The sequence below is a fragment of the Theropithecus gelada genome, chromosome 10 (assembly GCF_003255815.1).
Source record: "Theropithecus gelada isolate Dixy chromosome 10, Tgel_1.0, whole genome shotgun sequence".
In the NCBI taxonomy this organism is placed as follows: Eukaryota; Metazoa; Chordata; class Mammalia; order Primates; family Cercopithecidae; genus Theropithecus; species Theropithecus gelada.
Genome location: NC_037678.1, coordinates 33,219,399 through 33,242,807, shown reverse-complemented (window position 1 = coordinate 33,242,807; position 23,409 = coordinate 33,219,399). Strand labels below are relative to the sequence as shown.

Genomic DNA, 23,409 nt, shown 5'->3' with positions numbered 1-23,409 from the left:
TCTTGGAAACTGGGACTCTTATGAGAAAGATATTTGAAGACTTGAACCTGGGTCCTATAGAAATCGTCACACCCGGCCGGGCGCGGTGGCTCAAGCCTGTAATCCCAGCACTTTGGGAGGCAGAGGCGGGCGGATCACGAGGTCAGGAGATCAAGACCATCCTGGCTAACCCGGTGAAACCCCGTCTCTACTAAAAATACAAAAAACTAGCCAGGCGAGGTGGCGGCGCCTGTAGTCCCAGCTACTCGGGAGGCTGAGACAGGAGAATGGCGGGAACCCGGGAGGTGGAGCTTGCAGTGAGCTGAGATCCGGCCACTGCACTCCAGCCTGGGAGACAGAGCGAGACTCCGTCTCAAAAAAAAAAAAGAAATCGTCACACCCAGTTCTGGTGGGTGCCATTCTCCAAATAATGACAGCTAACACATATTGAGCATTTATCATGTGTTCATCTATATTATCTTATTTAATCCTCACAACAGCTCATTAGGTAGCTATTATTAATCATCCTCCTTTTACATATGATGAAACAGACACAGAGAGGTCAAAGTCCTAAGGCAAGATAAAGCATTAACTCTATAGTCTTTGAAAAAAATGAAAAGAAAAATAACATCAAATGGCTTTTCAGAATCAGAATTTTACAATAAACTAGCAAGTTGTTCGTTTTTAGGGTCTTAGGGGGAGTGGGTCATTATAAAAAGTCATTAAGCTCAAAATCTGACCACGATGGCCAGGGTTTTTCCCATTTACAAAAAGGATCCAGAGGGGTTCTACCTACCACTTTCAAAAGGTTGTTAAGCCAATGGACCACAGGGAGGCAACAGATACGACTGACTTAGACTCTGATAAGAACTCTTGGCAGTACTTTAACCCAAGGATATTAAAAGACAGATAGCTCAAAGATGTGAATTTTGACTGCCAAGGTAAGGAAATGCTAAACCAAGGAGAAAATAAGATTCTTAATTGTAAGTCTGGATGACTGGGCAGAAAATTGCAGATGAGAATCAACCACAACAGAGGGTATTTATAAGGTATTTAGGTCAAAATAAAGCTACAATAATAGCATTACAAAAGTTGGATAATTAAATGATTTTTTTTAAAAAGTACTACTTGTTATTTAAAACCTCTGGGAACAGTCTTTCCGGAGAAAACAAAATTCCCTGAGAACGAAAGACTAAGATTTAAGTATTAATGGTATATTTTTCTGTTAAAACCATTTGTAATTGTGTTTCTCAAATGTACTGTCCCCTCAGACAAAAAAATATTGAACGTAAGTTGACATTTTCAAAGTGACTCAGAGCTATCATGATAAAGGTGACTGTGACATGATACACATGGACCTACAAATGTAAATGGAACAGCACCTGCTCCTACAAGCACCCTGGATCAGACTTTCATTAGAGATGCTCTTTTGAGCTGAGTGCGGTGGGAAGTGCCTATAATCCCAGTTGCTTGGGAAGCTGAGGTGGGAGTACTGCTTGAGCCTAGGAGTCTGAGGCTGCAGTAAGCTATGATCGTGCCACTGCACTCCAGCCTGGGCAACAGAGCAGAATCCTGTCTCCAAAAATACAAAATAAAAAAGATGCTCTTTGGTCATCTTTGGACAGATTCATGGCCTTCTAACAAACAAATTCAGCAAGGTTACAGGATACAAAATTAAGATAGGAAAATCAGCCGGGCGCAGTGGCTCACGCCTGTAATCCCAGCACTTTGGGAGGCCGAGGCAGGTGGATCGCCTGAGGTCAGGAGATCGAGACCATTCTGACTAACACGGTGAAACCCCATCTCTACCAAAAATAAAAAAAAAAAAATTAGCCGGGCGAGGTGGCAGGCGCCTGTAGTCCCAGCTACTCGGAAGCCTGAGGCAGGAGAATGGCGTGAACCCGGGAGGCGGAACTTGCAGTGAGTCGAGATCGCACTACTGCACTCCAGCCTGGGTGACCGAGCAAGATTCCATCTCAAAAAAAAAAAAAAACGAAAATTAGCCAGGCATGGTGGCGTGTGTCTGTAGACCCAGCTAATTAGGAGGCTGAGGCAGAAGAATCGCTAGAACCTGGGAGGCAGAGGTTGTAGTGAACTGAGATCGCCCCAATGCATTTCAGCCTAGGCAACAGTGCAGGCTCAAAAAAAAAAAAAAAAAAAAAAAAAAGAAGAGGGGGGGGGGGGGGCCAGGCGCTGTGGCTCACGCCTGTAATCCCAGCACTTTGGGAATTAGAGGCAGGTGGATCATGAGGTCAGTAGTTTGAGACCAGCCTGACCAACATGATGAAACCCCGTCTCTACTAAAAATACAAAAAAATTAGCTAGGTGTGGTGGCACACACCTGTAATCCCAGCTACCCAGGAGGCTGAGGCAGGGGAATCACTTGAACAGAGGAGGCGGAGGTTGCAGTGAGCTGAGATCACGCCACTGCACTCCAGACTAGGCAACAGAGCAAGACTCCATCTCAAAAAAAAAAAAAAAGTAATAGCTAATGGATGCTGGGCTTGATACACAGGTGATGAGATGATCTGTGCAGCAAACCACCATGGCACACATTTAACAAACCTGCACATCCTGAACATGAACCTAAAATAAAAGTTGAAGAAAAATGAATAAATAAAAATCTAAAAAGAAAAACAACTGTAATAATCTCAGCACTTTGGGAGGCTGAGGCAGGAGGATCACCTGAGCCCAGGAGTTTGAGACCAGTCTGGGCAACATAGTGAGACTCTCTCTACAAAAAATTTTAGAAATTAGCCAGGAGACTGGGTGCAGTGGCTCACGCCTGTAATCTCAACACTTTGGGAGGCTGAGGTGGGTGGATCACTTGAGCCCACGAGTTCAAGACCAGCCTGGGGTACATGATGAAACCTGAGACCAACCTGGAGTACATGGTGAAACCCAGTTTCTACAAAAACTAGCCAGGCCATGGTGGCTTGTGCCAGTAGTTCCAGCTACTTCAGAGGCTGAGGTGGGAGGACTGCTTAAGCCTGGGAGGTCCAGGCTGTAGTAAGCTGTGATAATACCACTGCATACCACTGCTCTCCAGCTTGAGTGATAGTGAGACCCTGTTTCAAAAAAAAAAAAAAAAAGAACAATTTCATTTAAAATAGCATCAAAAAAAAAAAAAAACATAGTAACTTATGAATAAAAACAAAAGAAGTGCAAAACTAAGAAACATTGCTGAAAGTAAAGAAAACCTAAATAAATGGAAAGGCATCCCACGTTCATAGATCAAAAACAGTTACCACTGTTTAGATGGCAATATAGGCCGAGCACAGTGGCTCACACCTATAATCCCAGCAGTTTGGGCGGCCAAGGTGGATGGATCACCTGAGGTCAAGAGTTCAAGACCAGCCTGGCCAACAAGGCAAAATCCTGTCTCTACTAAAAATACAAAAATTAGCCGGGCAAGTTTGTGCACACCTGTAGTCCCAGCTACCTGCAAGGCAGAGGCAGGAGAAATGCTTGAACCTGGGAGGTGGAGGTTGCAGTGAGCTGAGATTGTGCCACTGCACTCCAGCCTGGGTGACTGAGAGAGATTCCGTCTCAAAAAAAAAAAAGGACAATACAGCAATACAGTCCAAACTGACCTACAAATTCAACACCATCCCTATCAAAACCCTAGGTGAGTTATTTGCAGAAACTAACAAGCTAACCCTAAAATTCCCATGGTAATTCCAGGGACCCAGAATAGCAAAAACAATCTTGAAAAGGAAGAACAAAGGTGGAGGACTCATTCTTCCCAATTTCAAAACTTGCTACAAAGCTAAAGTAATCAAAACAGTACACGAGCCAGCATCAGGAAAGACATATAGACCAAATAAACCCTCACACTTACAGTCAACTGATTTTTGACAAGGGTTCCAAGACCCCTCAATGGAAAAAAGAAGTCTTTCCAAGAAATCGTGCTGAGACAAGTGGATATTCACATGCAAAAGAAAGTGGACCCCCATCTCATATCAAATAAAAACTTTAAATGGATCAAAAACCCAAATGTAAGAGCTAAACTATAAAACTGCTAACAAAAAACACAGGTGTAAGTCTTTGTGACCTTGGAATTGGACAATGGTTTCTTATACAACACCAAAAGCACAAGGGACAAAAAAAAAAAAAAAAAAAGACAAAATGGATATCATGGAAATTTAAAACTTTTGTGGTTCAAAGAACACCATGAAGAAAGTGAAAAAGCCCACAGAACGGGAGAAAATATTTGCAAATCATTTATCTTAAGACACTTGTATCTAAAATACAGAAAGAACTATTACAACTTAATAAAAAAATACTACAATTTAAAAATGGACAAAGGATCTGAATAGATATATCTCCAAAGGAGATCTACAAATACCCAAAAAGAGTGGCTGTTCTAGGATAGAATAGGCTGGCTCAACATCATTAACCATCAGGCAAATGCATATCCACAACAGAATAATAACATCCCACTTCACATCCACTAGGATGGCTATAACTGGAAAGACAGACAAACCAGAGTGTTGGTGACAACGTACAGAAACAAGCTTTCTGTACACTGTTGGTGGGAATGTAAATGATGTAGTAACTTTGGAAAACAGTCTGGACTTCCTCCAAAAGTTAAACCTAGAGTTACTGTATGGCCCAGCAATTCCACATCTAGTTAAAGACCTAAGAAAAATGAAAATATGTCTACAGAAACACTTGTACATGAATTTCCATAGCAGCGTTATTTATAATAGTCAAAATGTAGAAACAATCCAAACATCCACCTACTAATAAATGGATAAAATGTGGTATATGCATACAAATACTATTCAGTAATAAAAATGAAGTAATGAGATGCTACAACATGGATGAACCTTGAAAATATGCCAAGTAAAAGAAACCAGTCACAAAGAACCACATCTTATATAATTCTATTTCTATAAAATGTTCAGAATAAATCTACAGAGACAGAAAGTAAACTAGTGGTTGCCTAGGGATGGGGCTGATAGGGCTGGAGGGTAACAGCAAGATTTCTTTTGAGGGCAAAGAAAATGACTAAAAATGATCATGGCGATGGATGGACAACTCTGTGAATACACTAAAAATGATGAATTGTACATTTTAAATGGGTAAATTTTATGGTATGTGAATTATATCTCAAGAAAGCACTATTGAAAAACCTAGCCTCAGAAGGATCAAATTAAACGACAGCAACTACCTACCAGAACAAGGCCCAACATTCCCTAAAGGAAGACAACAAAAATCTAAACACTCAGGCCAGATACAGTGGCTTGCCCGTTAACACCAGCACTTTGGGAGGCCGAGGTGGGTGAATCACTTGAGGCCAGGAGTTCAAGACTAGCCTGGAACCCCGTCTCTACTAAAATACAAAAAATTAGCTGACTGTGGTGGTGCACACTGAAGGAGTCCCAATAGGTCCCTGGGACTATAAATACTCATTAAAAATTTTTTTTTTTTTTTTTTTTTTTTTTTTTTTTTTTTGAGACGGAGTCTTGCTCTGTCACCCAGGCTGGAGTGCAGTGGCCAGATCTCAGCTCACTGCAAGCTCCGCCTCCTGGGTTCACGCCATTCTCCTGCCTCAGCCTCCCGAGTAGCTGGGACTACAGGCGCCCACCACCTCGCCCGGCTAGTTTTTTGTATTTTTTAGTAGAGACGGGGTTTCACCGTGTTAGCCAGGATGGTCTCGATCTCCTGACCTCGTGATCCACCCGTCTCGGCCTCCCAAAGTGCTAGGATTACAGGCTTGAGCCACCGCGCCCGGCCTAAAAATTTTTTAAATTTTGGCTGGGTACAGTGACTCATGCCTATAATCTCAGCACTTTGAGAGGCTGAAGTGAGTGGATCACTTGAGCCCACGGTTTCAGATAAGCCTGGGCTCTTAAGATAATAAGATCCCATCTCTAAAAAAATTTATTTTTTTTACTTAGCCAGGTATGATGTGCACACCTATAGTCCCAACTACTTGGGAGGCTGAGGCAGGAGGATCCGTCAAACCCAGGAATTCAAGGTGGTAGTAAGTTACGATCACGTCACTGCACTCCAGCCTGAGTGAAAAAGCAAAACTATCTCCAAAAAAATGTAATTTTAATTTTTAAAAATGTCTAGGCCAAGCACAGCGGCTCATGCCTATAATCCTAGCACTTTGGAAGGCCGAAGTGGACAGACAGTTTGAGTCCTGGAATTTTGAGACCAGCTTGAGCAACACAGTGAGACCCTACCTCTATTTTTTTTTTTAATGTCTATTTATCCACCCCTCTAATGCCAGCGCCTAGCACAGTGCCTGCAACACAGCAAACCCCCAAAGACTTATCATATGAATGGATGGTCCCATCTGTAGCTTTTATAATAGTATAGCCTTGGTTATCTTTTTTTTTTTTTTTTGAATCGGAGTCTTGCTCTGTCACCCAGGCTGGAGTGCAGTGGCGCAATCTCGGCTCACCGCACCACCTCCTGGGTTCAAGCAATTCTCTTGCCTTAGCCTCCCAAGTAGCTGGGATTACAGGTCCATACCACCATGCCCTGCTAATTTTTGTATTTTTAGTAGAGACAGGGTTGCGCCATGTTGGCCAGGCTGGTCTCAAACTCCTGACCTCAGGTGATCTGCCTGCCTCAGCCTCCGAAAGTGCTGAGATTACAGGCATGAGCCACTGTGCCTGGCTGGCCGCCTTGGCTATCCTGAATCCAGGCTTCCAGACCAGCTTGAAACACAGAAAAACATTCAGGAAAAGAGTATGGCTTCTGCAGCAGAGACAGAGCCTCTCAGGACTCAATAAACAAACGCAAATGAGACCTGAGGATTTCTGCCTCAACCCTGTATTTGTCAGTTTACCACACAAATGAAAGTAGTGTTCTGGCCGACTTGGCAATGTTCATGAAAGGCCAAGCGTTTCTCCAGTATGCCAACATATACAACAGAAGCAAATACAAAAATAGAAATATAAATAAGCAATCACGAAGATAAAATACATAAATTTCAGCAACTGACGTCAATGATGGAAATAGCTGCTGGTGAGAAAGATTAGAGGCAACCACATCTCCAATGAGTGCAAACTGCAAACACAGCAGAAAAGAGAATCTGCAGTAAGGAGTAAGAAATAGAACATTTCTGCCCCCTGGGGAGGCAAACAGCTGGTGACGCAGGAGGGCACCGAGGGAAGGCTACGTGAAGACAGAGGGAGAAAGGGACCTCAGAAGAAATCAACATTGCTGACACCTTCATCTTGAACTTCTAGCTTCCAGAATGAGGAGGAAATACATCTGTGTTGTTTAAGCCAGTCTGTGGTACTCTGTTATGGCAATCTAGCAAACTAACAGTTAATATGGTATGGTTACAGGTAAAGATTTTTTCTTCTTCCAATTTCTTCTTAAAATATTTTAAGAGTTGACTTAATAATAATGATTCTGGCAACATGTATACCCTCCGCTGACCCTCATTCTCTCTCTCCTCTCAATCTACAGATGGCTGTTCTTAACACAGCCTCACAAAGGAAAGGGAAAGAGGATGGGAAATTCTCAGCTTCCTGATGCTGAAAAAACGCCACCACTATGATTTTTACTCCACGGCAGACCACTCTAAAGTACCACTCTAAAGTACACACTGAATAACCATGAACTCCAGAAAGCCCACTACCCTAAGCACCAAGCCACATATTCTTCCAACTACAGATTAGAATTAACTCATCTTATGGAGCACATATGGCCACCAAGAAGGGTTCAGCCTGTCCCTAATGCCACAGTGCCATTTAAACATCAGATCAGGCTGGGTGCAGCAGCTCATGCCTATAATCCCAGCACTTTGGGAGGCCAAGGCAAGAGAATCACTTGAGCCCAGAAATTTGAGACCAGCCTGGGCAAAATGGTGAGACTCTGTCTCTATTTTCTTTCAAAAATCAGATCAATAGTTAGCTACGACACCTCAGGATTCTGGCATTCTAACTGCAGAAAACAAAGAGAACATTTTAGGACACGGAAAAAGGGCTCTGATCAAAGCCTCCTGAGGGTGGGGAGAGGATCAGAAGCTCTGCCCATGACTCTTGGTATCCCAGGATCGAGGGTCCACTGGTTTAACACAGGCCTACAGAGGAGAGACAGAAAACAGGCCACTGAACTTCCCTGACGCAAAGGAAGATTAGCCAGGCAGAGCCAGGAGGAAGCTTGGTAGGGGTGGCTCAGCAACATTCTGAAGACAGGTGAGAACCAGGAAGGCAGAACGAGACTAACGGGCAGATAGAAATCAGGAAGGAGGAGTCTGGAAGCCAACTGTATATGGAGATCCCAATGTTGAAAAGCCTCACTTTCTTTATTGTCTATTTTTTTCTTCTTATCTTTCTCCCAGAGGGAGAGGGGCTGAGCACTGGGTAGGACTTGGTTCAACGGGCTTCACAGAGAGAGTGTCCTCTGAGGTGGGTTCCAATCCTGGGGGTGGGACCCCAGTCTAAAGCATAGCCTAGCAGGAAAAGCTCAAAGCTCAGACATGGATCAGAACAGATGCTCAAGGGTCCTGGCTTTGGCTATGGGAACATGGCAGGAGTCTAGTCTGAAATATGAGAGTAGATGGGATCTTGGCCAGGTTGGAGTAGCTCATGCCTATAATCCCAGCACTTTGGGAGGCGAAGGCAGGAGGATCCCTTAAGCCCTGGAGTTTGAGACCAGCTTGGGCAAGATGGTGAGACCCCCATGTCTATTTAAAAAAAAAAAAAAAAAAATTAGATGGGATTTCATTGGTTTATTAAAGGAAAGAGGAAAAAAAAGAGTAGATGGCAGACTTGTAGCAAGGTTGACTTGCTGCTTTTCACTTGAGCAACCAAATTAACACTGCTTTTGATTTAACTGGTCTAGTCGAAAGTAATTTTTGTTTGTTTGTTTGTTTTTTTGAGACGGAGTCTCCCTTTGTCACCCAAGCCAGAATGCAGTGGTGAGATCTCGGCTCACTGCAACCTCCACCTCCTGGGTTCAAGCAATTCCCTGGCCTCAGCCTCCCAAGTAGTTGGGATTACAGATGCCCGCCACCACGCCCGGCTAACTTTTGTATTTTTAGTAGAGAAGGGGGTTTCATCATGTTGGCCAGGCTGGTCTCGAACTCCTGACCTCAAGCGATCAGACTGCCTCAGCCTCCCAAAGTGCTGGGATTACGGGCGTGAGTCACTGCGTCCAGCCTAAGGTAATTTTTTTTTTTTTTTTTTTGAGACGGAGTTTTGCTCTGTAGCCCAGGCTGGAGTGCAGTGGCCGGATCTCAGCTCACTGCAAGCTCCGCCTCCCGGGTTCACGCCATTCTCCTGCCTCAGCCTCCGGAGTAGCTGGGACTACAGGCGCCCGCCACCTCGCCCGGCTAGTTTTTTGTATTTTTAGTAGAGACGGGGTTTCACCGTGTTAGCCAGGATGGTCTCGATCTCCTGAACTCGTGATCCACCCGTCTCGGCCTCCCAAAGTGCTGGGATTACAGGCTTGAGCCACCGCGCCCGGCCAAGGTAATTTTTTTTTAAGTAAAGTCCACAGAGCAGTAATAGGCTTGGTTTCACAGACTGGGATTAGAGTAAGTGACTAGAGTAAGTAAACACAACTCTGGCATGTAGAGAGACAAAGGTAGGGAAGGTTATGTCATTAATGTACCTCAAGTGTCACTAAAACCATGTCAGGGCTGCCTGAGTTACCAATGTCTGAGCTGAGATGCAAGGTCTGGTTCTGCAAACTTAGCCTTCCCCAGGTCAACCCCATCTAGATCAAGCCCCACACAGTCCTCCAATCTCTCAGGAAGAAAGAAAAGAAAAGAAAATAGAAGAAAAGAGAAGGGGAAGAGGGAAGAGAGAAGGGAGGGGATTGGGTTTTAAACACACATCTCCTGCCCTTAAGTCTCCATCTTTATTATTTCAGGTGCGTCCTCTAAAATTCCTTTACTCTTAAGAACAAGAAACTTTTCCTTGGGAATGCTAAAGGCTTTTTGTGAATTGCTTTAAAATAGAGGAATGTAGTAAGACACATATCATAGGACTATATATTAACAATGATCCCTAGCATAATCAAGTTGCAAGATCTTAGATGAGGATAAGAAGAATTCACATATACTTAATGGGTTCAGCCACTGACAGAAGCCTCCTCTATGAAATAAGTCGCTTTAGGGGTCCCCCAGACTGCCCACATGTATATAGCTGTACTCCTGGCTACATTTTTCACAGTGAATGGATATCAGCAATGGGAAAAGACCTCAAGTGTCACTAAAAGCACGTCAGGGCTGCCTGTAGAAACCCATGCACAGGCTTCCTTCTGTTCTCTCCCTCCTCTGAGGATATACATCAAGCTTGCTCCTTGCTACAGCAGCAAAAAAATTCAATACATGCATGCAAAGTTTGTGCCCAGGAAAGTCCATTAGAGAATCAGCACCCTAAGTTTTTAATTTAGGCACCACCAGCCTAGCAATCAGATTCCCAGAAGGAAATCAGGTACAACAAAAAAGTGATTGGTAAATGTTGCCAATGAGACTGAAGTACTTCCTAAAGTAAGAGGCATTAGGGAGTTGCCAACCTGTGGCTATGGCTGTGTTCCTTGCAAAATAAAATTTTTTTTTTTTTGAGATGGAGTTTCGCTCTTGTCGCCCAGGCTGGAGTGCAATGGCGCAATCTTGGCTCACTGCAACCTCCACCTCTCAGGTTCAAGCAATTCTCCTGCCTCAGTCTCCCAAGTAGCTGGGATTACAGGCACGCACCACCATGCCCAGCTAATTTTGTATTTTTAGTAGAGACAGGGTTTCACCATGTTAGCCAGGCTGGTCGCGAACTCCAACCTCAAGTGATCCGCTTGTCTCGGCCTCCCAAAGTGCTGGGATTACAGGCATGAGCCACCACATCCGACCATAAAATATAATCTTGACAACTGAAGCAGTTATTACTACAAAGCTAAGAATGTTGCAATTACAGAATGTTCTCAAGACTGGTGAACACGGCTGAAGAAGGCAAATTGAGCTCAAGGTGCCCTTTTCTGAGTTACTGATGGAAAGGGTGCTACCACTGCTGGAGCTGCAGGACCAGCTTCTCAAAGATCATCCAATTTCCTGCATTCTCTTCTCTCTTCTCCCAGAATCCAGCAATCAGACATAAGATATACTTGTTGGCTCTCCTGCTAAGAAGCGAATGTGCTGACTAGCTAGCATGAGTTTGATTTAATAAAACAGCACTATGCTCCATTAGTCAGACTACCTAATAACAGTGATCATACATTAGATACCCACATGCCTTTCTGTTGATCTTCACAATGTTTCCACTAAGTACTATCTTGTATTGACAGAAGATAGCAAAGTATCAGAGATGGGAACTGACCTGTCTAGAGTCACACTAGTGCAAGAAAGTGATACAGGATTTAAATTCAGAGGTCCTATTTTCCAAACTCATGTCCTTTCCATTGCACTGCAGTCCCTCTTTAGCTAGAAGTCAGGTTAGCACCAATTTGCCAGGACCTCCTCACCCTGAAGGTGCGTGATAAAATCAAATATGAGAACCGACAAGGCCAAGGACCACGTCACTCTGCCAAAAGTGCCTAAAATAGCCTTTCAGCTTCACCCATCAGCAGAGAGCCACAAAACCACTCCCAACTGCAGCAGGCTTCTTTTACTGTCTTCTTATCTTGTCGGAAAACATCCTCTTTCCATTTGCCAAAAAGTTGAGTGGGAAAATAATTCCATCCTTTCGGGGCTAAACATTGTGCTGAGTCTCATCACACACTGGTGGGCAAACAAAGTTGACATTTACTGCTCACCCACTCTGTGCCCAGCCCCGTGAAGACGCTTTATGCTAGAACTCATTTAATTCTCAAGAACAACCTCCAACCTCATCTTACAGGTAACGATACAGAAGCTCTAAAAGTTGAAGTAATTTACCCAAGAAGACACGGTAAGTGCCAGTGCAGGAAACAAATTTAGGTCTAACTCTAAAACCTGTCTCCTTCCAGATCTCGAGGCACCCCACTGAGTTGCCTTTCACCTTTCTCCCAAGATGAGGATTGCTCCGGCACGACTTCACCATTCTCTTCTGAAGCAATCCCGAGTTCACTTCTCTGCCCACTGACAGTTCACTCTCCCTTTCCTGCCACTGTCCCTTCTGCAAACGCACAATCTTTTACCCAATCTAACGCCCCCAGCCTCGTAGAATAACACTGCGCAGTTGGTTTACAGTGAGAAAGCACTTTCAACACAGTGTTTCGTCTTCTAGCCACCGCAGTCTGGTGAAGCTGGCAAAGCAGATAAAAGCATCCCCATTTTAAGAGAAAGGCATTTTCCCAAGGTCGCCGAATAAAAAGCAGCTGAAATCGGAAGCAAAGCCCCAGGTCTTGACCCCTGGTCATCGGCTCATCCCACTGCTCCTCACTGACGCCCGCGATCCAGTCTCCACCCCCGCGATGTCACAAGATGCTCCCTGGGCCAGCAGCTCACGTCCTCCCTACCCCAATCCCACGACCTCCCACCTGCAGCGGCCCTGCAGGCCCCGCCGACCCCTCCCCCACGGTCCTTCTCTCTTCACCAGCCCCTCCCTCTGGGGCCTCCTTCCTCAGCTAGATCCCTCCGCTCAGACGCCCCCTCCCGCACAGGCTGCCTGCGAACCCGGCCTCGCCCTCCCACCGACCTTCGTCCCGCCTCCACGCTTCGCCACCGCAGCCCCTCCTCCTGTCAGCCCGCGGCAGAGCCCGCCGACATTACCTTCTCCAAGGATGCTGGTCTCTGCACCGCCAGGGAGCGGGCCAGTGACAGGACCGTGTTGAAATAGAAACCCCGCGAGGCGCAGGAACCGGGGCCGCCGCCGCCGCCTCCTCCCCGGGCCGGGGCCGCCGCCATCACCTCACGCGCCGCGGCGGTGCCCGCCGGCTCCCCGCTCCCGGCTAGCGAGCGCCCGACCTCAGGGCGCAGGCGTAGGCGCATCCGGCTTTCCCGCCACGTGACCTCTCAGTTGCCGACACTAGATAGGGCGTGGCTGCGGGGCGGGCCCACCGCTGCAGGGGAGAGAGGGGATGGTCAGTAGGCTGCGGTTGCGCGCGCCGGGCGTGGGCCCCCCCCAGCCGACCTGCGCGATGGTCGGCTCCGAGGGCGGGGCCACGTGCGCGCGACGCGCGGAAGGAGTTCGCGCGACGATCGCGGGGTCGGCGGGCAGGGCGAGGCCCTGGACGGCGGCGGCGGCTGTCCTCCTCAGTCTCCTTCTCAGACCGAGAGCCACTCAGGCATCATGTCTGCTTACCCTAAAAGCTACAATCCCTTCGACGACGACGGGGAGGACGAAGGCGCCCGGCCCGCCCCTTGGAGGGACGCCCGGGACCTCCCCGACGAGCCCGACGCGCCAGCGGACAGGCAGCAGTACTTGCGGCAGGAGGTGCTCCGCAGGGCTGAGGCCACCGCCGCCAGCACCAGCAGGTCCCTGGCCCTCATGTACGAGTCCGAGAAGGTTGGGGTCGCCTCTTCCGAGGTGAGCCTGGGGCGGGGCTGGTGTGGACCCGCCGGAGTCTGCGTTATCGAACGGAGACGAGAAATGTTTTGCTCACAATGTTGAGAATTCTCAAGTTGCCTAGCATAGATTCTTGCACCTTAGTGACTCGGTGGTGGTAACAGTCTGTTAACTATGTGAAAGTGTGTGCATCTGGGGTACTTGAAGACAGCAGTTTACCCCAGAAATCTTCCTTAGCTATTAGTCTACTTAGTTGATTTTTTTCTTACGCCTAGCTCACGGGGAAACGCCAGATTATTTTCTGTGCAGGTGAGTAAAAATTCTGAACAACAGGTCCTGGGTTAGGGAAATGGAGAGTCTGTTTTTTCGACATTATTTCCTGTGTAAAAGTCTGGCACGGGGTTTCGGCCATTCTTTCCGGAGTGAGCCAGAAAGAGAGGACTATGTGCCTGCGAGTGTCAGGTGGTACCCTGAAGCGTCAGGGCAAGTGGTCCGCGAGTTCTTCCCGCGTCATCAACCACATCTCCACCTAACCAACAGAGATATTGAAGGCCTGTCCGCCTAGACAGCTGCCGAGTTGACCAAAGTCTGAGTTTGGTTGAGTCCAGGGCCTTACCTTTACTTCCCAAATCCTAGACACACAGTGTGTGGGTTAAGAGTCTATTGCTCCAACTCACCTTCATCACTTCTTCCCATCTTTAGATTTCACAGAGTAGTACCTTCAATAACAATTATTGTGGCCAAGCGCGGTGACTCACGCCTGTAATTTACTCAGCACTTTGGGAGGCCGAGGCAGTCGGATCACCTGGGCTCAGGAGTTCGAGACCCGCCTGGGCAACATGGCGAAACCCTGTCTTCACTAAAATTAAAAAAAAAAAAAATTAGCTGGGTGTGGCAGCGCACCTGTAGTCGCAGCTACTCAGAAGGCTGAGGTAGGAGAATCGCTTGTAGGCGGAGGTTGCCATGAGCTGAGATGTGCTGCTGCACTCCAGCCTAGGCAACAGACCGAGATCCTGGAGGGTCGTTTTTTTTTTTTTTTGAGATGGAATCTCGCTCTGTCGCGTAAGCTGGAGTGCAGTGGCACGATCTCGGTTCACTGCAACTTCTGCCTCCCGGGGTCAAACGATTCTCCTGCCTCAGCCTCCCGAGTAGCTGGGACTACAGGCACGCGCCACCACACCCGGCTAATTTTTTTTTGTATTTTTAGTGGAGGTGGGGTTTTGCCATATTGGCCAGACTGGTCTCAATTCCTGACCTCAGGCGGTCCGCCCGCCTTGGCCTCACAAAGTGCTGGGATTACAGGCATGAGCAACCGTGTCTGGTAGAGAATTATTCTTCATTGTACACCACATTCTCTCTTCAGCCTACTAATGAAACAGTTTTGTCTGGACAGAGTAAAAAAAAAAGGTTTAAAAAAAATATAATAAGCTGGGTGCGGTTGCACTTCTGCAGTCCCAACAATTTGTGAGGCCGAGTTAGGTAGATCACTTGAGCACAGGAGTTCAAGACCAGCCGGCGAAACTCCATCTCTACAAAATTTTAAAAATTAGCCATGCATGGCGGCATGCGCATGTGAGTGCAGCTACTCAGGAGGCTGAGGCAGGAGGATCGCTTGAGCCCAGTATGTGAAGGCTGCAGTGAGCCATGTTCATACCACTGCACTCCAGCTTGGGCGACAGAGCCACACCCTGTCATTTCCCCTTGCTATTTTCTTGGGTTACTTTCCTTCCCCACCTCTCTCTGTTCATGTATCTCTCATTGATCCACCTCCCTGTGTTTTTGTTTTTGAGACAGATTCTCGCTCTGTCACCAGACTGGCGTGCAGTGGCACCAACTTGGCTCACTACAGCCTCCACCTCCTGGGTTCAAGTGATTCTCCTGCCTCAGCCTCTTGAGTAGCTGGGACTATAGGCGTGCGCCACCATGCCCGGTTAATTTTGGTTTTAATAGAGATGGAGTTTCACCATGTTGGCCAGAATGGTCTCAATCTCTTGACCTTGTGATACACACACCTTGGCGTCCCAAAGTCCTGGGATTATAGGCGTGAGCCACTGCGCCTGGCCCGCCTCCCTGTGTTTAACTGTTGGTTTTTTGTTTTTGTTTTTTTGTTTTGTTTTGCTTGAGATGAAGTCTCACTCTGTCACCCAGGCTGGAGTGCAATGGCGTGATCTCGGCTTGCTGCAACCTCCACCTCCCCAGTTCAAGTGATTCTCCTGCCTCAGCCTCCTGAGTAGCTGGGATTACAGGCATCTGCTACCACACCTGGCTAATTTTTGTTTTTGTTTTTGTTTTTGAGACAGAGTCTTGCTGTGTCTCCCAGGCCAGAGTGCAGTGGTGTGATCTCAGCTCACTGCTACCTCCGCCTCCCAGGTCAAGTGATTCTCCTGCCTCAGCCTCCCGAGTAGCTGGGATTACAAGCACCCGCCGCCATGCCCAGCTAATTTTTCTATTTTTATTAGAGATGGGGTTTTGTCATCTCTAATAAAACATCTCTTATGTTGGCCAGGCTGGTCTCAAACTCCTGACTTTAGGTGATCTGCCCGCCTCAGCCTCCCAAAGTGCTGGGATTTGGGATGTGAGCACCGTGCCTGGTCCTAACCTTGTTGAGGAGGTTTTGCTTGTAGTTCTTCATCTCATACCTACTGGATTCCTACGTTCCGTTCTAAATAGCAAGTCTCCACTTAGATTTGGGAGGATTGCCTGAGATTTTAGAGCCCTGGTGAATGGGTCACATGATCGAGGATCTCAAGCCCAAGGAAGTCAACTAACAACTATTTGAGGGGACATCTTTGTAAATTGAGAACAAATAAAGTAGGAAATCAGAATGATTCAAAGTAGGGCATTGTGGCAGAGGATAAACTTGAATCTAGCTTTTAAGGCTGAGGTTTACACAAGAGGAGTGAGAATAAGGGATGTTCTTAGGGAAGACAGGAGAATGTGCAAACACACTGGCCCAGCAACAGAGCTCCTGGGTCCAGAGAAGGGATGCGATAGACTGGGTGTGTTAGAGGACAGGGGATGGAGGAGGTAGCTTAGGAGCCCTTCAAGGTCATAGGGAAAGTTCTGGTCTTATAACGCAGGAGAGGCAAAAATATAGGTGTGAGTTTGATATAGATTATGATGACATGCCCCATGCTGCCCCCAAAGGTCTTTCTATGCAATGGGGACTATGAGAGCAGAGGCAGAGTGGCACTTCAGGCATATCAGGCTTGGCCAGGCCAGGCATTGCTGTGAGAGGTACAGTGTGGTCATGACTGGGCAGGTGACAGGTGCTCTTGTCAGTGAGACAACACGTTGGAATTTTCCAGGATTGGATCAGTTCTCAATTATGAGAAGTCCTGGGAGTCCGGAATGACCTACATCCACACCCCACCCAGTGTTCTCCAAGCTGTCTATGTTTTTGTCTTTTGTTTTGGGGAAGGTTTTTTGAGATGGGGTCTCACTCTGTCAACCAGGCTAGAGTGCTGTGGTGCATTCTTGGCTCACTGCAGCCTCTGCCTCCAGGTTCAAGTGATCCTCCTGCCTCAGCCTCCCAAGTAGCTGGGACCACAGGTGCACGCCACCACATTCAACTGATTTTTGGTATTTTTGGTGGAGAGAGGGTTTTGCCATATTGCCCAGGCTAGTCTCAAATTCCTGAGCTCAAATGATCTGTACACCTCAGCCTCCCAGTGCTGGATTACAGGCCTCCAAGCTGTCTGGCCTCCAAGCTGTCTTTGAATCACTCTAATGACTCTTTCATTCCCTTTGGGGTTGGGATGGGGACAGGGGAGTATGAGCTCTTTCAGCCCTCAGTGCACAGTGTGGCTTCCAGCACATTCCAGTGTACCCTGCTAACCACCCAACTTAGACGGGTGCCTCCCGGTTACCCAGCACTGTGAAACATGTCAACGCATGACAGATTTATGTCAAAGATGAGGACTTTACAAATAGGTTGGGAAGATCATAATTCAGTCCCAACTTGGCAGGAAAATGGCTTAATTAAGTCACCTCTAGCAAAGAGAACTGCCCTTCTCCTACTGTGAAACCTGACAAGGTCTGTTTCTCACAAAGGCTCAGGTCACAGGCTGTGACCACAGAGGAACGGAGAAGTAGTGGGAGCAGGGCAAGTTTCCTCAGGCCGACCTCATAGGTGCTTTACAGAACTACAGGGAGGCTTGTAAGCCATTCATCTCTTTCCCTGTTTGGTAAGCATGATTTCTTTTCTTTCCTAAGGTGTGATTTTTATGAAGAGATATTCCAATCACATGGTTAAAAATTCAAAACATACAAAAGGGTGTAGTCTTCTCCCACTTCCCTCCCTATCCTCCCTCTGCCCCTAAAGCAGCCAGTCACTTTCCCTCTTTCAGTGTTTTGGGGAGGTAATGCTGTGGATAAAGATGGGGTTTGTTTTTTTTTTTAAGTGAAGTATTCTATACATTCTGGTCTGCATGTGCTTAATAGAATGGAGGTTGTTCCACACTAATATGTAATGAGCTGGGCTTTCTTTATGGGTATGTTGTATTCCATTGAACAAATGATTTCCATTTATGCAGCCTGTTCCCTAATGAGCATTGAGGTTGTTTACATCTTTTGGTGAGTCTATTTGCATCCTACTTGGACATGGTTTTGTTTTTGTTTTTTTTTTTGAGACGGAGTCTTGCTCTGTCGCCAAGGCTGGAGTGCAGTGGCCGGATCTCAGCTCACCGCAAGCTCCGCCTCCCGGGTTCACGCCATTCTCCTGCCTCAGCCTCCCAAGTAGCTGGGACGACAGGTGCCTGCCACCTCACCTGGCTAGTTTTTTTTGTATTTTTTAGTAGAGACGGGGAACATGGTTTTTGTACACCCTTTCACCACTCCCAACGGAGGAGACCCACCTGCCCAGAACACTCCACTTCCCCTCTTGTAGCTGAACTTACTCCACTGAGGTTTTCTGGGGCCCGAGATCTCGGTTCAGGGGAGTCCAGCAACAAACATTAGACCAGGGTTGGAATGGCTGGCACAGTAACATCAATGGAAAGGGACAGAGTTTGAGAGTTCAAACATGATACACTCAGCAGCCACCGCCAGCACATCCTCCACACCGTCTCATGCAGGGGCCCACCCATCTCTGTGTCTTTCCAGCACACAACAGTCACCCACACTGGGCATTCAGTTCAGAGGTGGGAGAGAGGAGGACACCCCTCCTACCCCAGGAGCAGAGGCCCTCAAGGTGTCCCGGGAACTTAGAGTAGATACATTGTCAAAAAGCGGTATCCTCATCCTCAGCAATGCTGGTCTTGGAGCAGCCCACTCCAAATTAAGGGCTGTGCAGACCAGAGTCAGCCCTCTGAGGCAGTGTGTGGTGATGCTGATGCAGTCAGAGTTCTTAGCAAAAGCTGATGGATGGGGACCGGCAGCTGCTAAATAAAGTAATTCCTCAAATTTGTAAATGTCAGCTGTGGAAGAGTAGCAGTCTCTTTCTTGCTCAACTTTCTACCCCCACACTTCTCAGCACAATGTCCTTAAGTGTCATTAAGGACAACAATTTCGCTCCCGAAATTGTTGCCAAATGAATAAGTGACCTGGGGAAGGAAAGGAAGGAGGGAGGGAACAGAAGATTGCCTGAAAAAGGAAGAGAAAGTGGGGTGGAAAGAATGCATTGAGCTGTGTGCCTTGGTTGCAGTGCCTGTCCCATGACCAGAAAATGCATCCCAACGCATGGCAGGCTGTGTCTAGCAGGTGGGAGGGAGTCTGGTAGAGAAATGGCATTGGACCACATATTCACCACTAAGTCTGTTCAGGATTTATTCTTAATTAATTTTTAGTAAACTATCTATGATTGAATTTGACCATTGATGGCCGGGTATAGTGGCTCACACCTGTAATCCTAGCACTTGGGGAGGCTGAGGCAGGTGGATCCCTTGAACCCAGGAGTTCAAGATCAGCCTGGGGAATGTAGTAAAACCCTGGCTTTACAAAAAATACAAAAATTAGCTGGGCGTGGTGGCGCACGTCTGTAGTTCCAGCTGCTCAAGAGGCTGAGGTAAGAGGATCTCTTGAACTGGGGAGGTTAAGGCTGCAGTGAGCTGAGATCATACCACCGTATTCCAGCCTGGGTAACAACAAAGTGAGACCCTGTCTCAAAGAAAAAAAAAGAATTAGACCATTGATCCTAGGCCAACTTGCTGGCTTGTTGGCTGTAACAGGATGCCTTCTGAGGATGGGCTGGTGGTTCGAGCGTCTGGCTGCTCTTTCCTGGGCGTACCCACTCACAGCTGCCACATTGTCCCAAGGAACCTTGCTTTGCTGACCAGGAAACATGCTGTGACAAGCTGAGCGGCCATCTGCTATACAACTTTCTGCCTCCGAGGTGTTCTCAGAGTGGGAAGTGTTGTAGGGAGGTGTTTGGGGGTTCCCAAGACCACCCTCAACTTCCGTGATTCACTGGAAGGCAGCCCAGAACTGTTGTGGTGATTTCTTACAATGAAAGAATACAGATTAAAACCATCAAATGAAAAAAGTGCATAGGGCAGCGTCCAGGGGAAACCAGGCACAAGCTTCCAGTTGTCCTATCCCCATAGAGTCATGGGGACAACACTTCTCTAAGCAGTATGTGACAACACACACAGAGTATTGTCAACCAAGGACCCTCACTTAAGCCTGGGTGTCCAGAGGTTTTTGGGGGTCTGTCACATAGGCATGGCTGAGTATAGTCTCCAACCCCACCAGAGGTCAAGCTGATAACGTGTAGCCCAAGACCACCATCCTATATTACATTGTTAGCATAGTCTGTCTGACCTGGCCTAAGCTTAGGCTCACTTAAACACTCTTATCAGGCAGGATATTCCAAAAACAAGAAACCAGGCTAGGGCCAGACTTCTCTTTGGAATGTGGAGTGTATGGACAACCTAGAACTGCTGAGCTAGCCTTTTACTCAGCCCCAGGTCAGCCTGCACACATGTGGTAAGGGGCACCAGCACTACCGCCTTTGCCCTTGGTGGTTTTTCCTCACCCTAAGACCCAGTTTGTCTCTGAATCCACCCCACACTGTGGCTGCCACAGTCAGAGCCCCAGGTTTGAGCATGCACCATGGGTGCTTACGTATTCCTGCCAGGGCTTGTGCCTATGCACACTCCCTTGGGACAGAAGAGACAGAACAAAGATAAATTTCAGATTTCTAGATTCAGCTCGCTGACTCCAGATTGGCCTCCATCTACTTAGGATGAACCTTACTTATCAGAACCTGAGTTTCCGAGCTCAGTGTGAGAAACACCGTGTTGATGCCCTTCCTTAGGAACCTGGGGAGGACTCGGTCACGGAAGCCCACCTGATGTTTTAAGATGTGTTGGCTTTGAATTGCAGTTGGGATCTGGTGGTCACTGCTGCCCTTTGAAGGCCTTAGCGACATCCTGTGGGTGTTCCCTGCCGAGTCCTCTGGGTAGCCCCGCTCACTCCCCACACAGTTCCTCCGCCCTTGCACGAGCTGCACCCTCTGCCTGGTGCCCTTGCCCCACCCCAACTCTTTGTTGTGGTTTGTGTGTGTGTGTGTGTGTGTGTGTGTTTTTTTTTTTTTTTTTTTGAGACAGAGTCTCGCTCTGTCACCCAGGCTGGAGTGCAGTGGCCGGATCTCAGCTCACTGCAACCTCCGCCTCCTGGGTTTACGCCATTCTCCTGCCTCAGCCTCCCGAGTAGCGGGGATTACAGGTGCCTGCCACTTCGCCCGGCTAGTTTTTTGTATTTTTTAGTAGAGTCGGGGGTTTCACCATGTTAGCCAGGATGGTCTCGATCTCCTGACCTCGTGATCCGCCTGTCTCGGCCTCCCAAAGTGCTGGGATTACAGGCTTGAGCCACCGCACCTGGCCTTGTTGTGGTTTGTTTTTAAGAAAACTAAGTCCGAATGGACAGGACCCCCAACTTTCTGACTGCCTAACTTCTCAGTCTCTCCTCCAGCCTCAACAGGGAGCCTCTCTGACCCCCACCTTAAGCTGGACAAAGAGTCCGCAGGGAGAGGTGACTCTGTGTGTGTATGTGTTTGTGTGCATGCGTGCAATAGCTTTATTCTCTGCCTACAAGACTGTAAGCTCAGTGAAGCAAGGACTCATCTGCCTGCCTTGGATTCCCAGCATTGCAATGTTGTCAACAAATGAAAAACTGAGATTGAACCTCACTCATCTTGCTCTCTGTCAGACTGTAAACACTATCAGGACAGAGGCTTGGGATTGCTTCGTGGACAAAGAGAGAACTCTTGTTGGGGTTCAAGGGAGTAAGAAGAGCATCACCTGTAATGCTTAGTAGTCACTGAAACAAGGAAGCGCTTTGCACGTGCGTCCTTTACGCTAAGGGCACCTGTGGAGCTCACTTCCCTCGCAGCCACTCAAGTCCCTTCAGGGACCTCATTCTCCCAGAGGAAGGTGGAGAAGACGTGCCGTGGCTCTGTGGAGGGGGGTGTGGACATGCCTCAGGACCCGGAGTGGTTGAGGCCTGTCTTGGTGATGGCTGGGGCACAGGTGCCTGCCCGGTGTGTCCTTGCAGACTGTCAGTGTTCTCTTTCCTGGTATTTTGGTGTTTGCTCTGCCAAACCCTTCTTCCTCATTGGTTGGAACTAGGTCACAAGCACATTAAGTCTGGTCATTTCCTCTGCCTTCTGGGGGTGGATTTTGGCAGAAGAAATGCCTCCTCCCTTGCTGGCCTGGTGACCTCCAGTGAACACTAGCTTCCAGCAAACAGAAACTTCCAGAAGCCAGAGCAGCAGTCACTCGCCTGGTCTTCCAGCCTCACATGCAAGACACGCCACCCTCACAGACTTCTCTGTGCTTCCATCTAAACATCTAAATCAGCCATCTGGTTTCCTTAACAGTAGCACAGACTCTGGGAGTTTGAGAGAATGTGTCGCTTGTGAATAGGAGAAAATAAGTCCATACTGGGGAAGGTAGCTCTCCAAACTGAGATGAGGAAGTCAGGGTGGGAGGGTGAGTGGTCATGGGTTGGCCCTGATGGGAGGAGCTCCCCATAAGGGAAACTGAGGACCCCCTTGCTAATGTGACAGCAGAGTGTTCGCCACCCCTTCATTCCCCAGCCCCCAACCTGGCTGCTGTGAGTGTCTTTCAGCTACAGATTATTCTGTCTTCTACAGCCTGCAAAGCTAGCTGAAACTGGACTGTTAGAAAAACGTGTAGTTGCTGGAGAAAATCTCTTTAATCCTAATGTGTAGCTCTGCCTTATTCCAGAAAAGACCACAGTATGGACATGAAGATGATAAACTTGAGGTAATGGAAGAAGCAGAAACACCAGATATGTTAGCAGCTCTTTTTTCTTTTGAAAACTAGCCCTTGCAAGATTTGCTTGACATACTGAGTAACACAGTCCAGAAAACATTTTTCTTTTTAGTTAAAAAAGGCTGATGGTTTTTTCAGACATGTCTTGTGAACTGGCGAAAAATGTAAATGTTGAAAGCTGTAAAATTCAGCAGTTCTAAGTTTATTTCCAGCAGGAGTTAAACAGAGTTTAATAGTAAATTCAACCAGTGTTTTAGCTTTTTGCATATACATTAGGTTTTTAAATTTCACCCATTAAACAAGGACTTAGATTACACATTGATTCCTTAAGGACTTTAAGGAAGCCACAACTATTTATTTATAGTTGCATTTTGCTCTTCTGATTACAGTTGCATTTTACTCTTCAGCGATTAAAGCTTTTTTTTTTTTACTTTGTTTTTAGGCATCAAGAGAGAATATATCTAAAAAACATTTGCGGCTGGGCGCGGTGACTCACGCCTGTAATCCCAGCACTTTGGGAGGCCGAGGCGGGCAGATCACAAGGTCAGGAGATCGAGACCATCCTAGCCAACACAGTGAAACCCCATGTCTACTAAAAAGAAATACAAAAAATTAGTCGGGCGTGTTGGCGGGCGCCTGTAGTCCCAGCTATTCGAGAGACTGAGGCAGGAGAATGGTGTGAACCCAGGAGGCGGAGCTTTCAGTGAGCCGAGGTTGCGCCACTGCACTCCAACCTAGGTGACAGAGCGACAGTCGGTCTCAAAAAAAAAAAGTAGGCCGGGCGCGGTGGCTCAAGC

At 47.4% G+C, this 23,409-nt stretch overlaps 2 protein-coding genes across 5 annotated transcripts in view; one reads left to right on the top strand and one right to left on the bottom strand.

Annotated features, from left to right (window-relative positions):
- The window catches only part of PI4KA (phosphatidylinositol 4-kinase alpha), a 143,241-nt gene extending 130,385 nt beyond the window's left edge, over positions 1–12,856 (bottom strand). For all 4 annotated transcript variants that reach the window (XR_003121442.1, XM_025398768.1, XM_025398770.1 and 1 more), the window contains exon 1: positions 12,641–12,856. Coding sequence is in view for 3 of the 4 variants with exons in the window: in XM_025398768.1 (XP_025254553.1) it covers positions 12,641–12,775 (135 nt within the window). In the remaining variant the exon portion in view is untranslated. The remainder of the gene's footprint in view (positions 1–12,640) is intronic.
- A 182-nt stretch (positions 12,857–13,038) lies between these two features.
- Positions 13,039–23,409, top strand: part of SNAP29 (synaptosome associated protein 29) — a 32,958-nt gene continuing 22,587 nt past the window's right edge. The window contains exon 1 of the mRNA XM_025398824.1: positions 13,039–13,397. Within this exon, the coding sequence (XP_025254609.1) occupies positions 13,161–13,397 (237 nt within the window). The 5' untranslated portion in view covers positions 13,039–13,160. The remainder of the gene's footprint in view (positions 13,398–23,409) is intronic.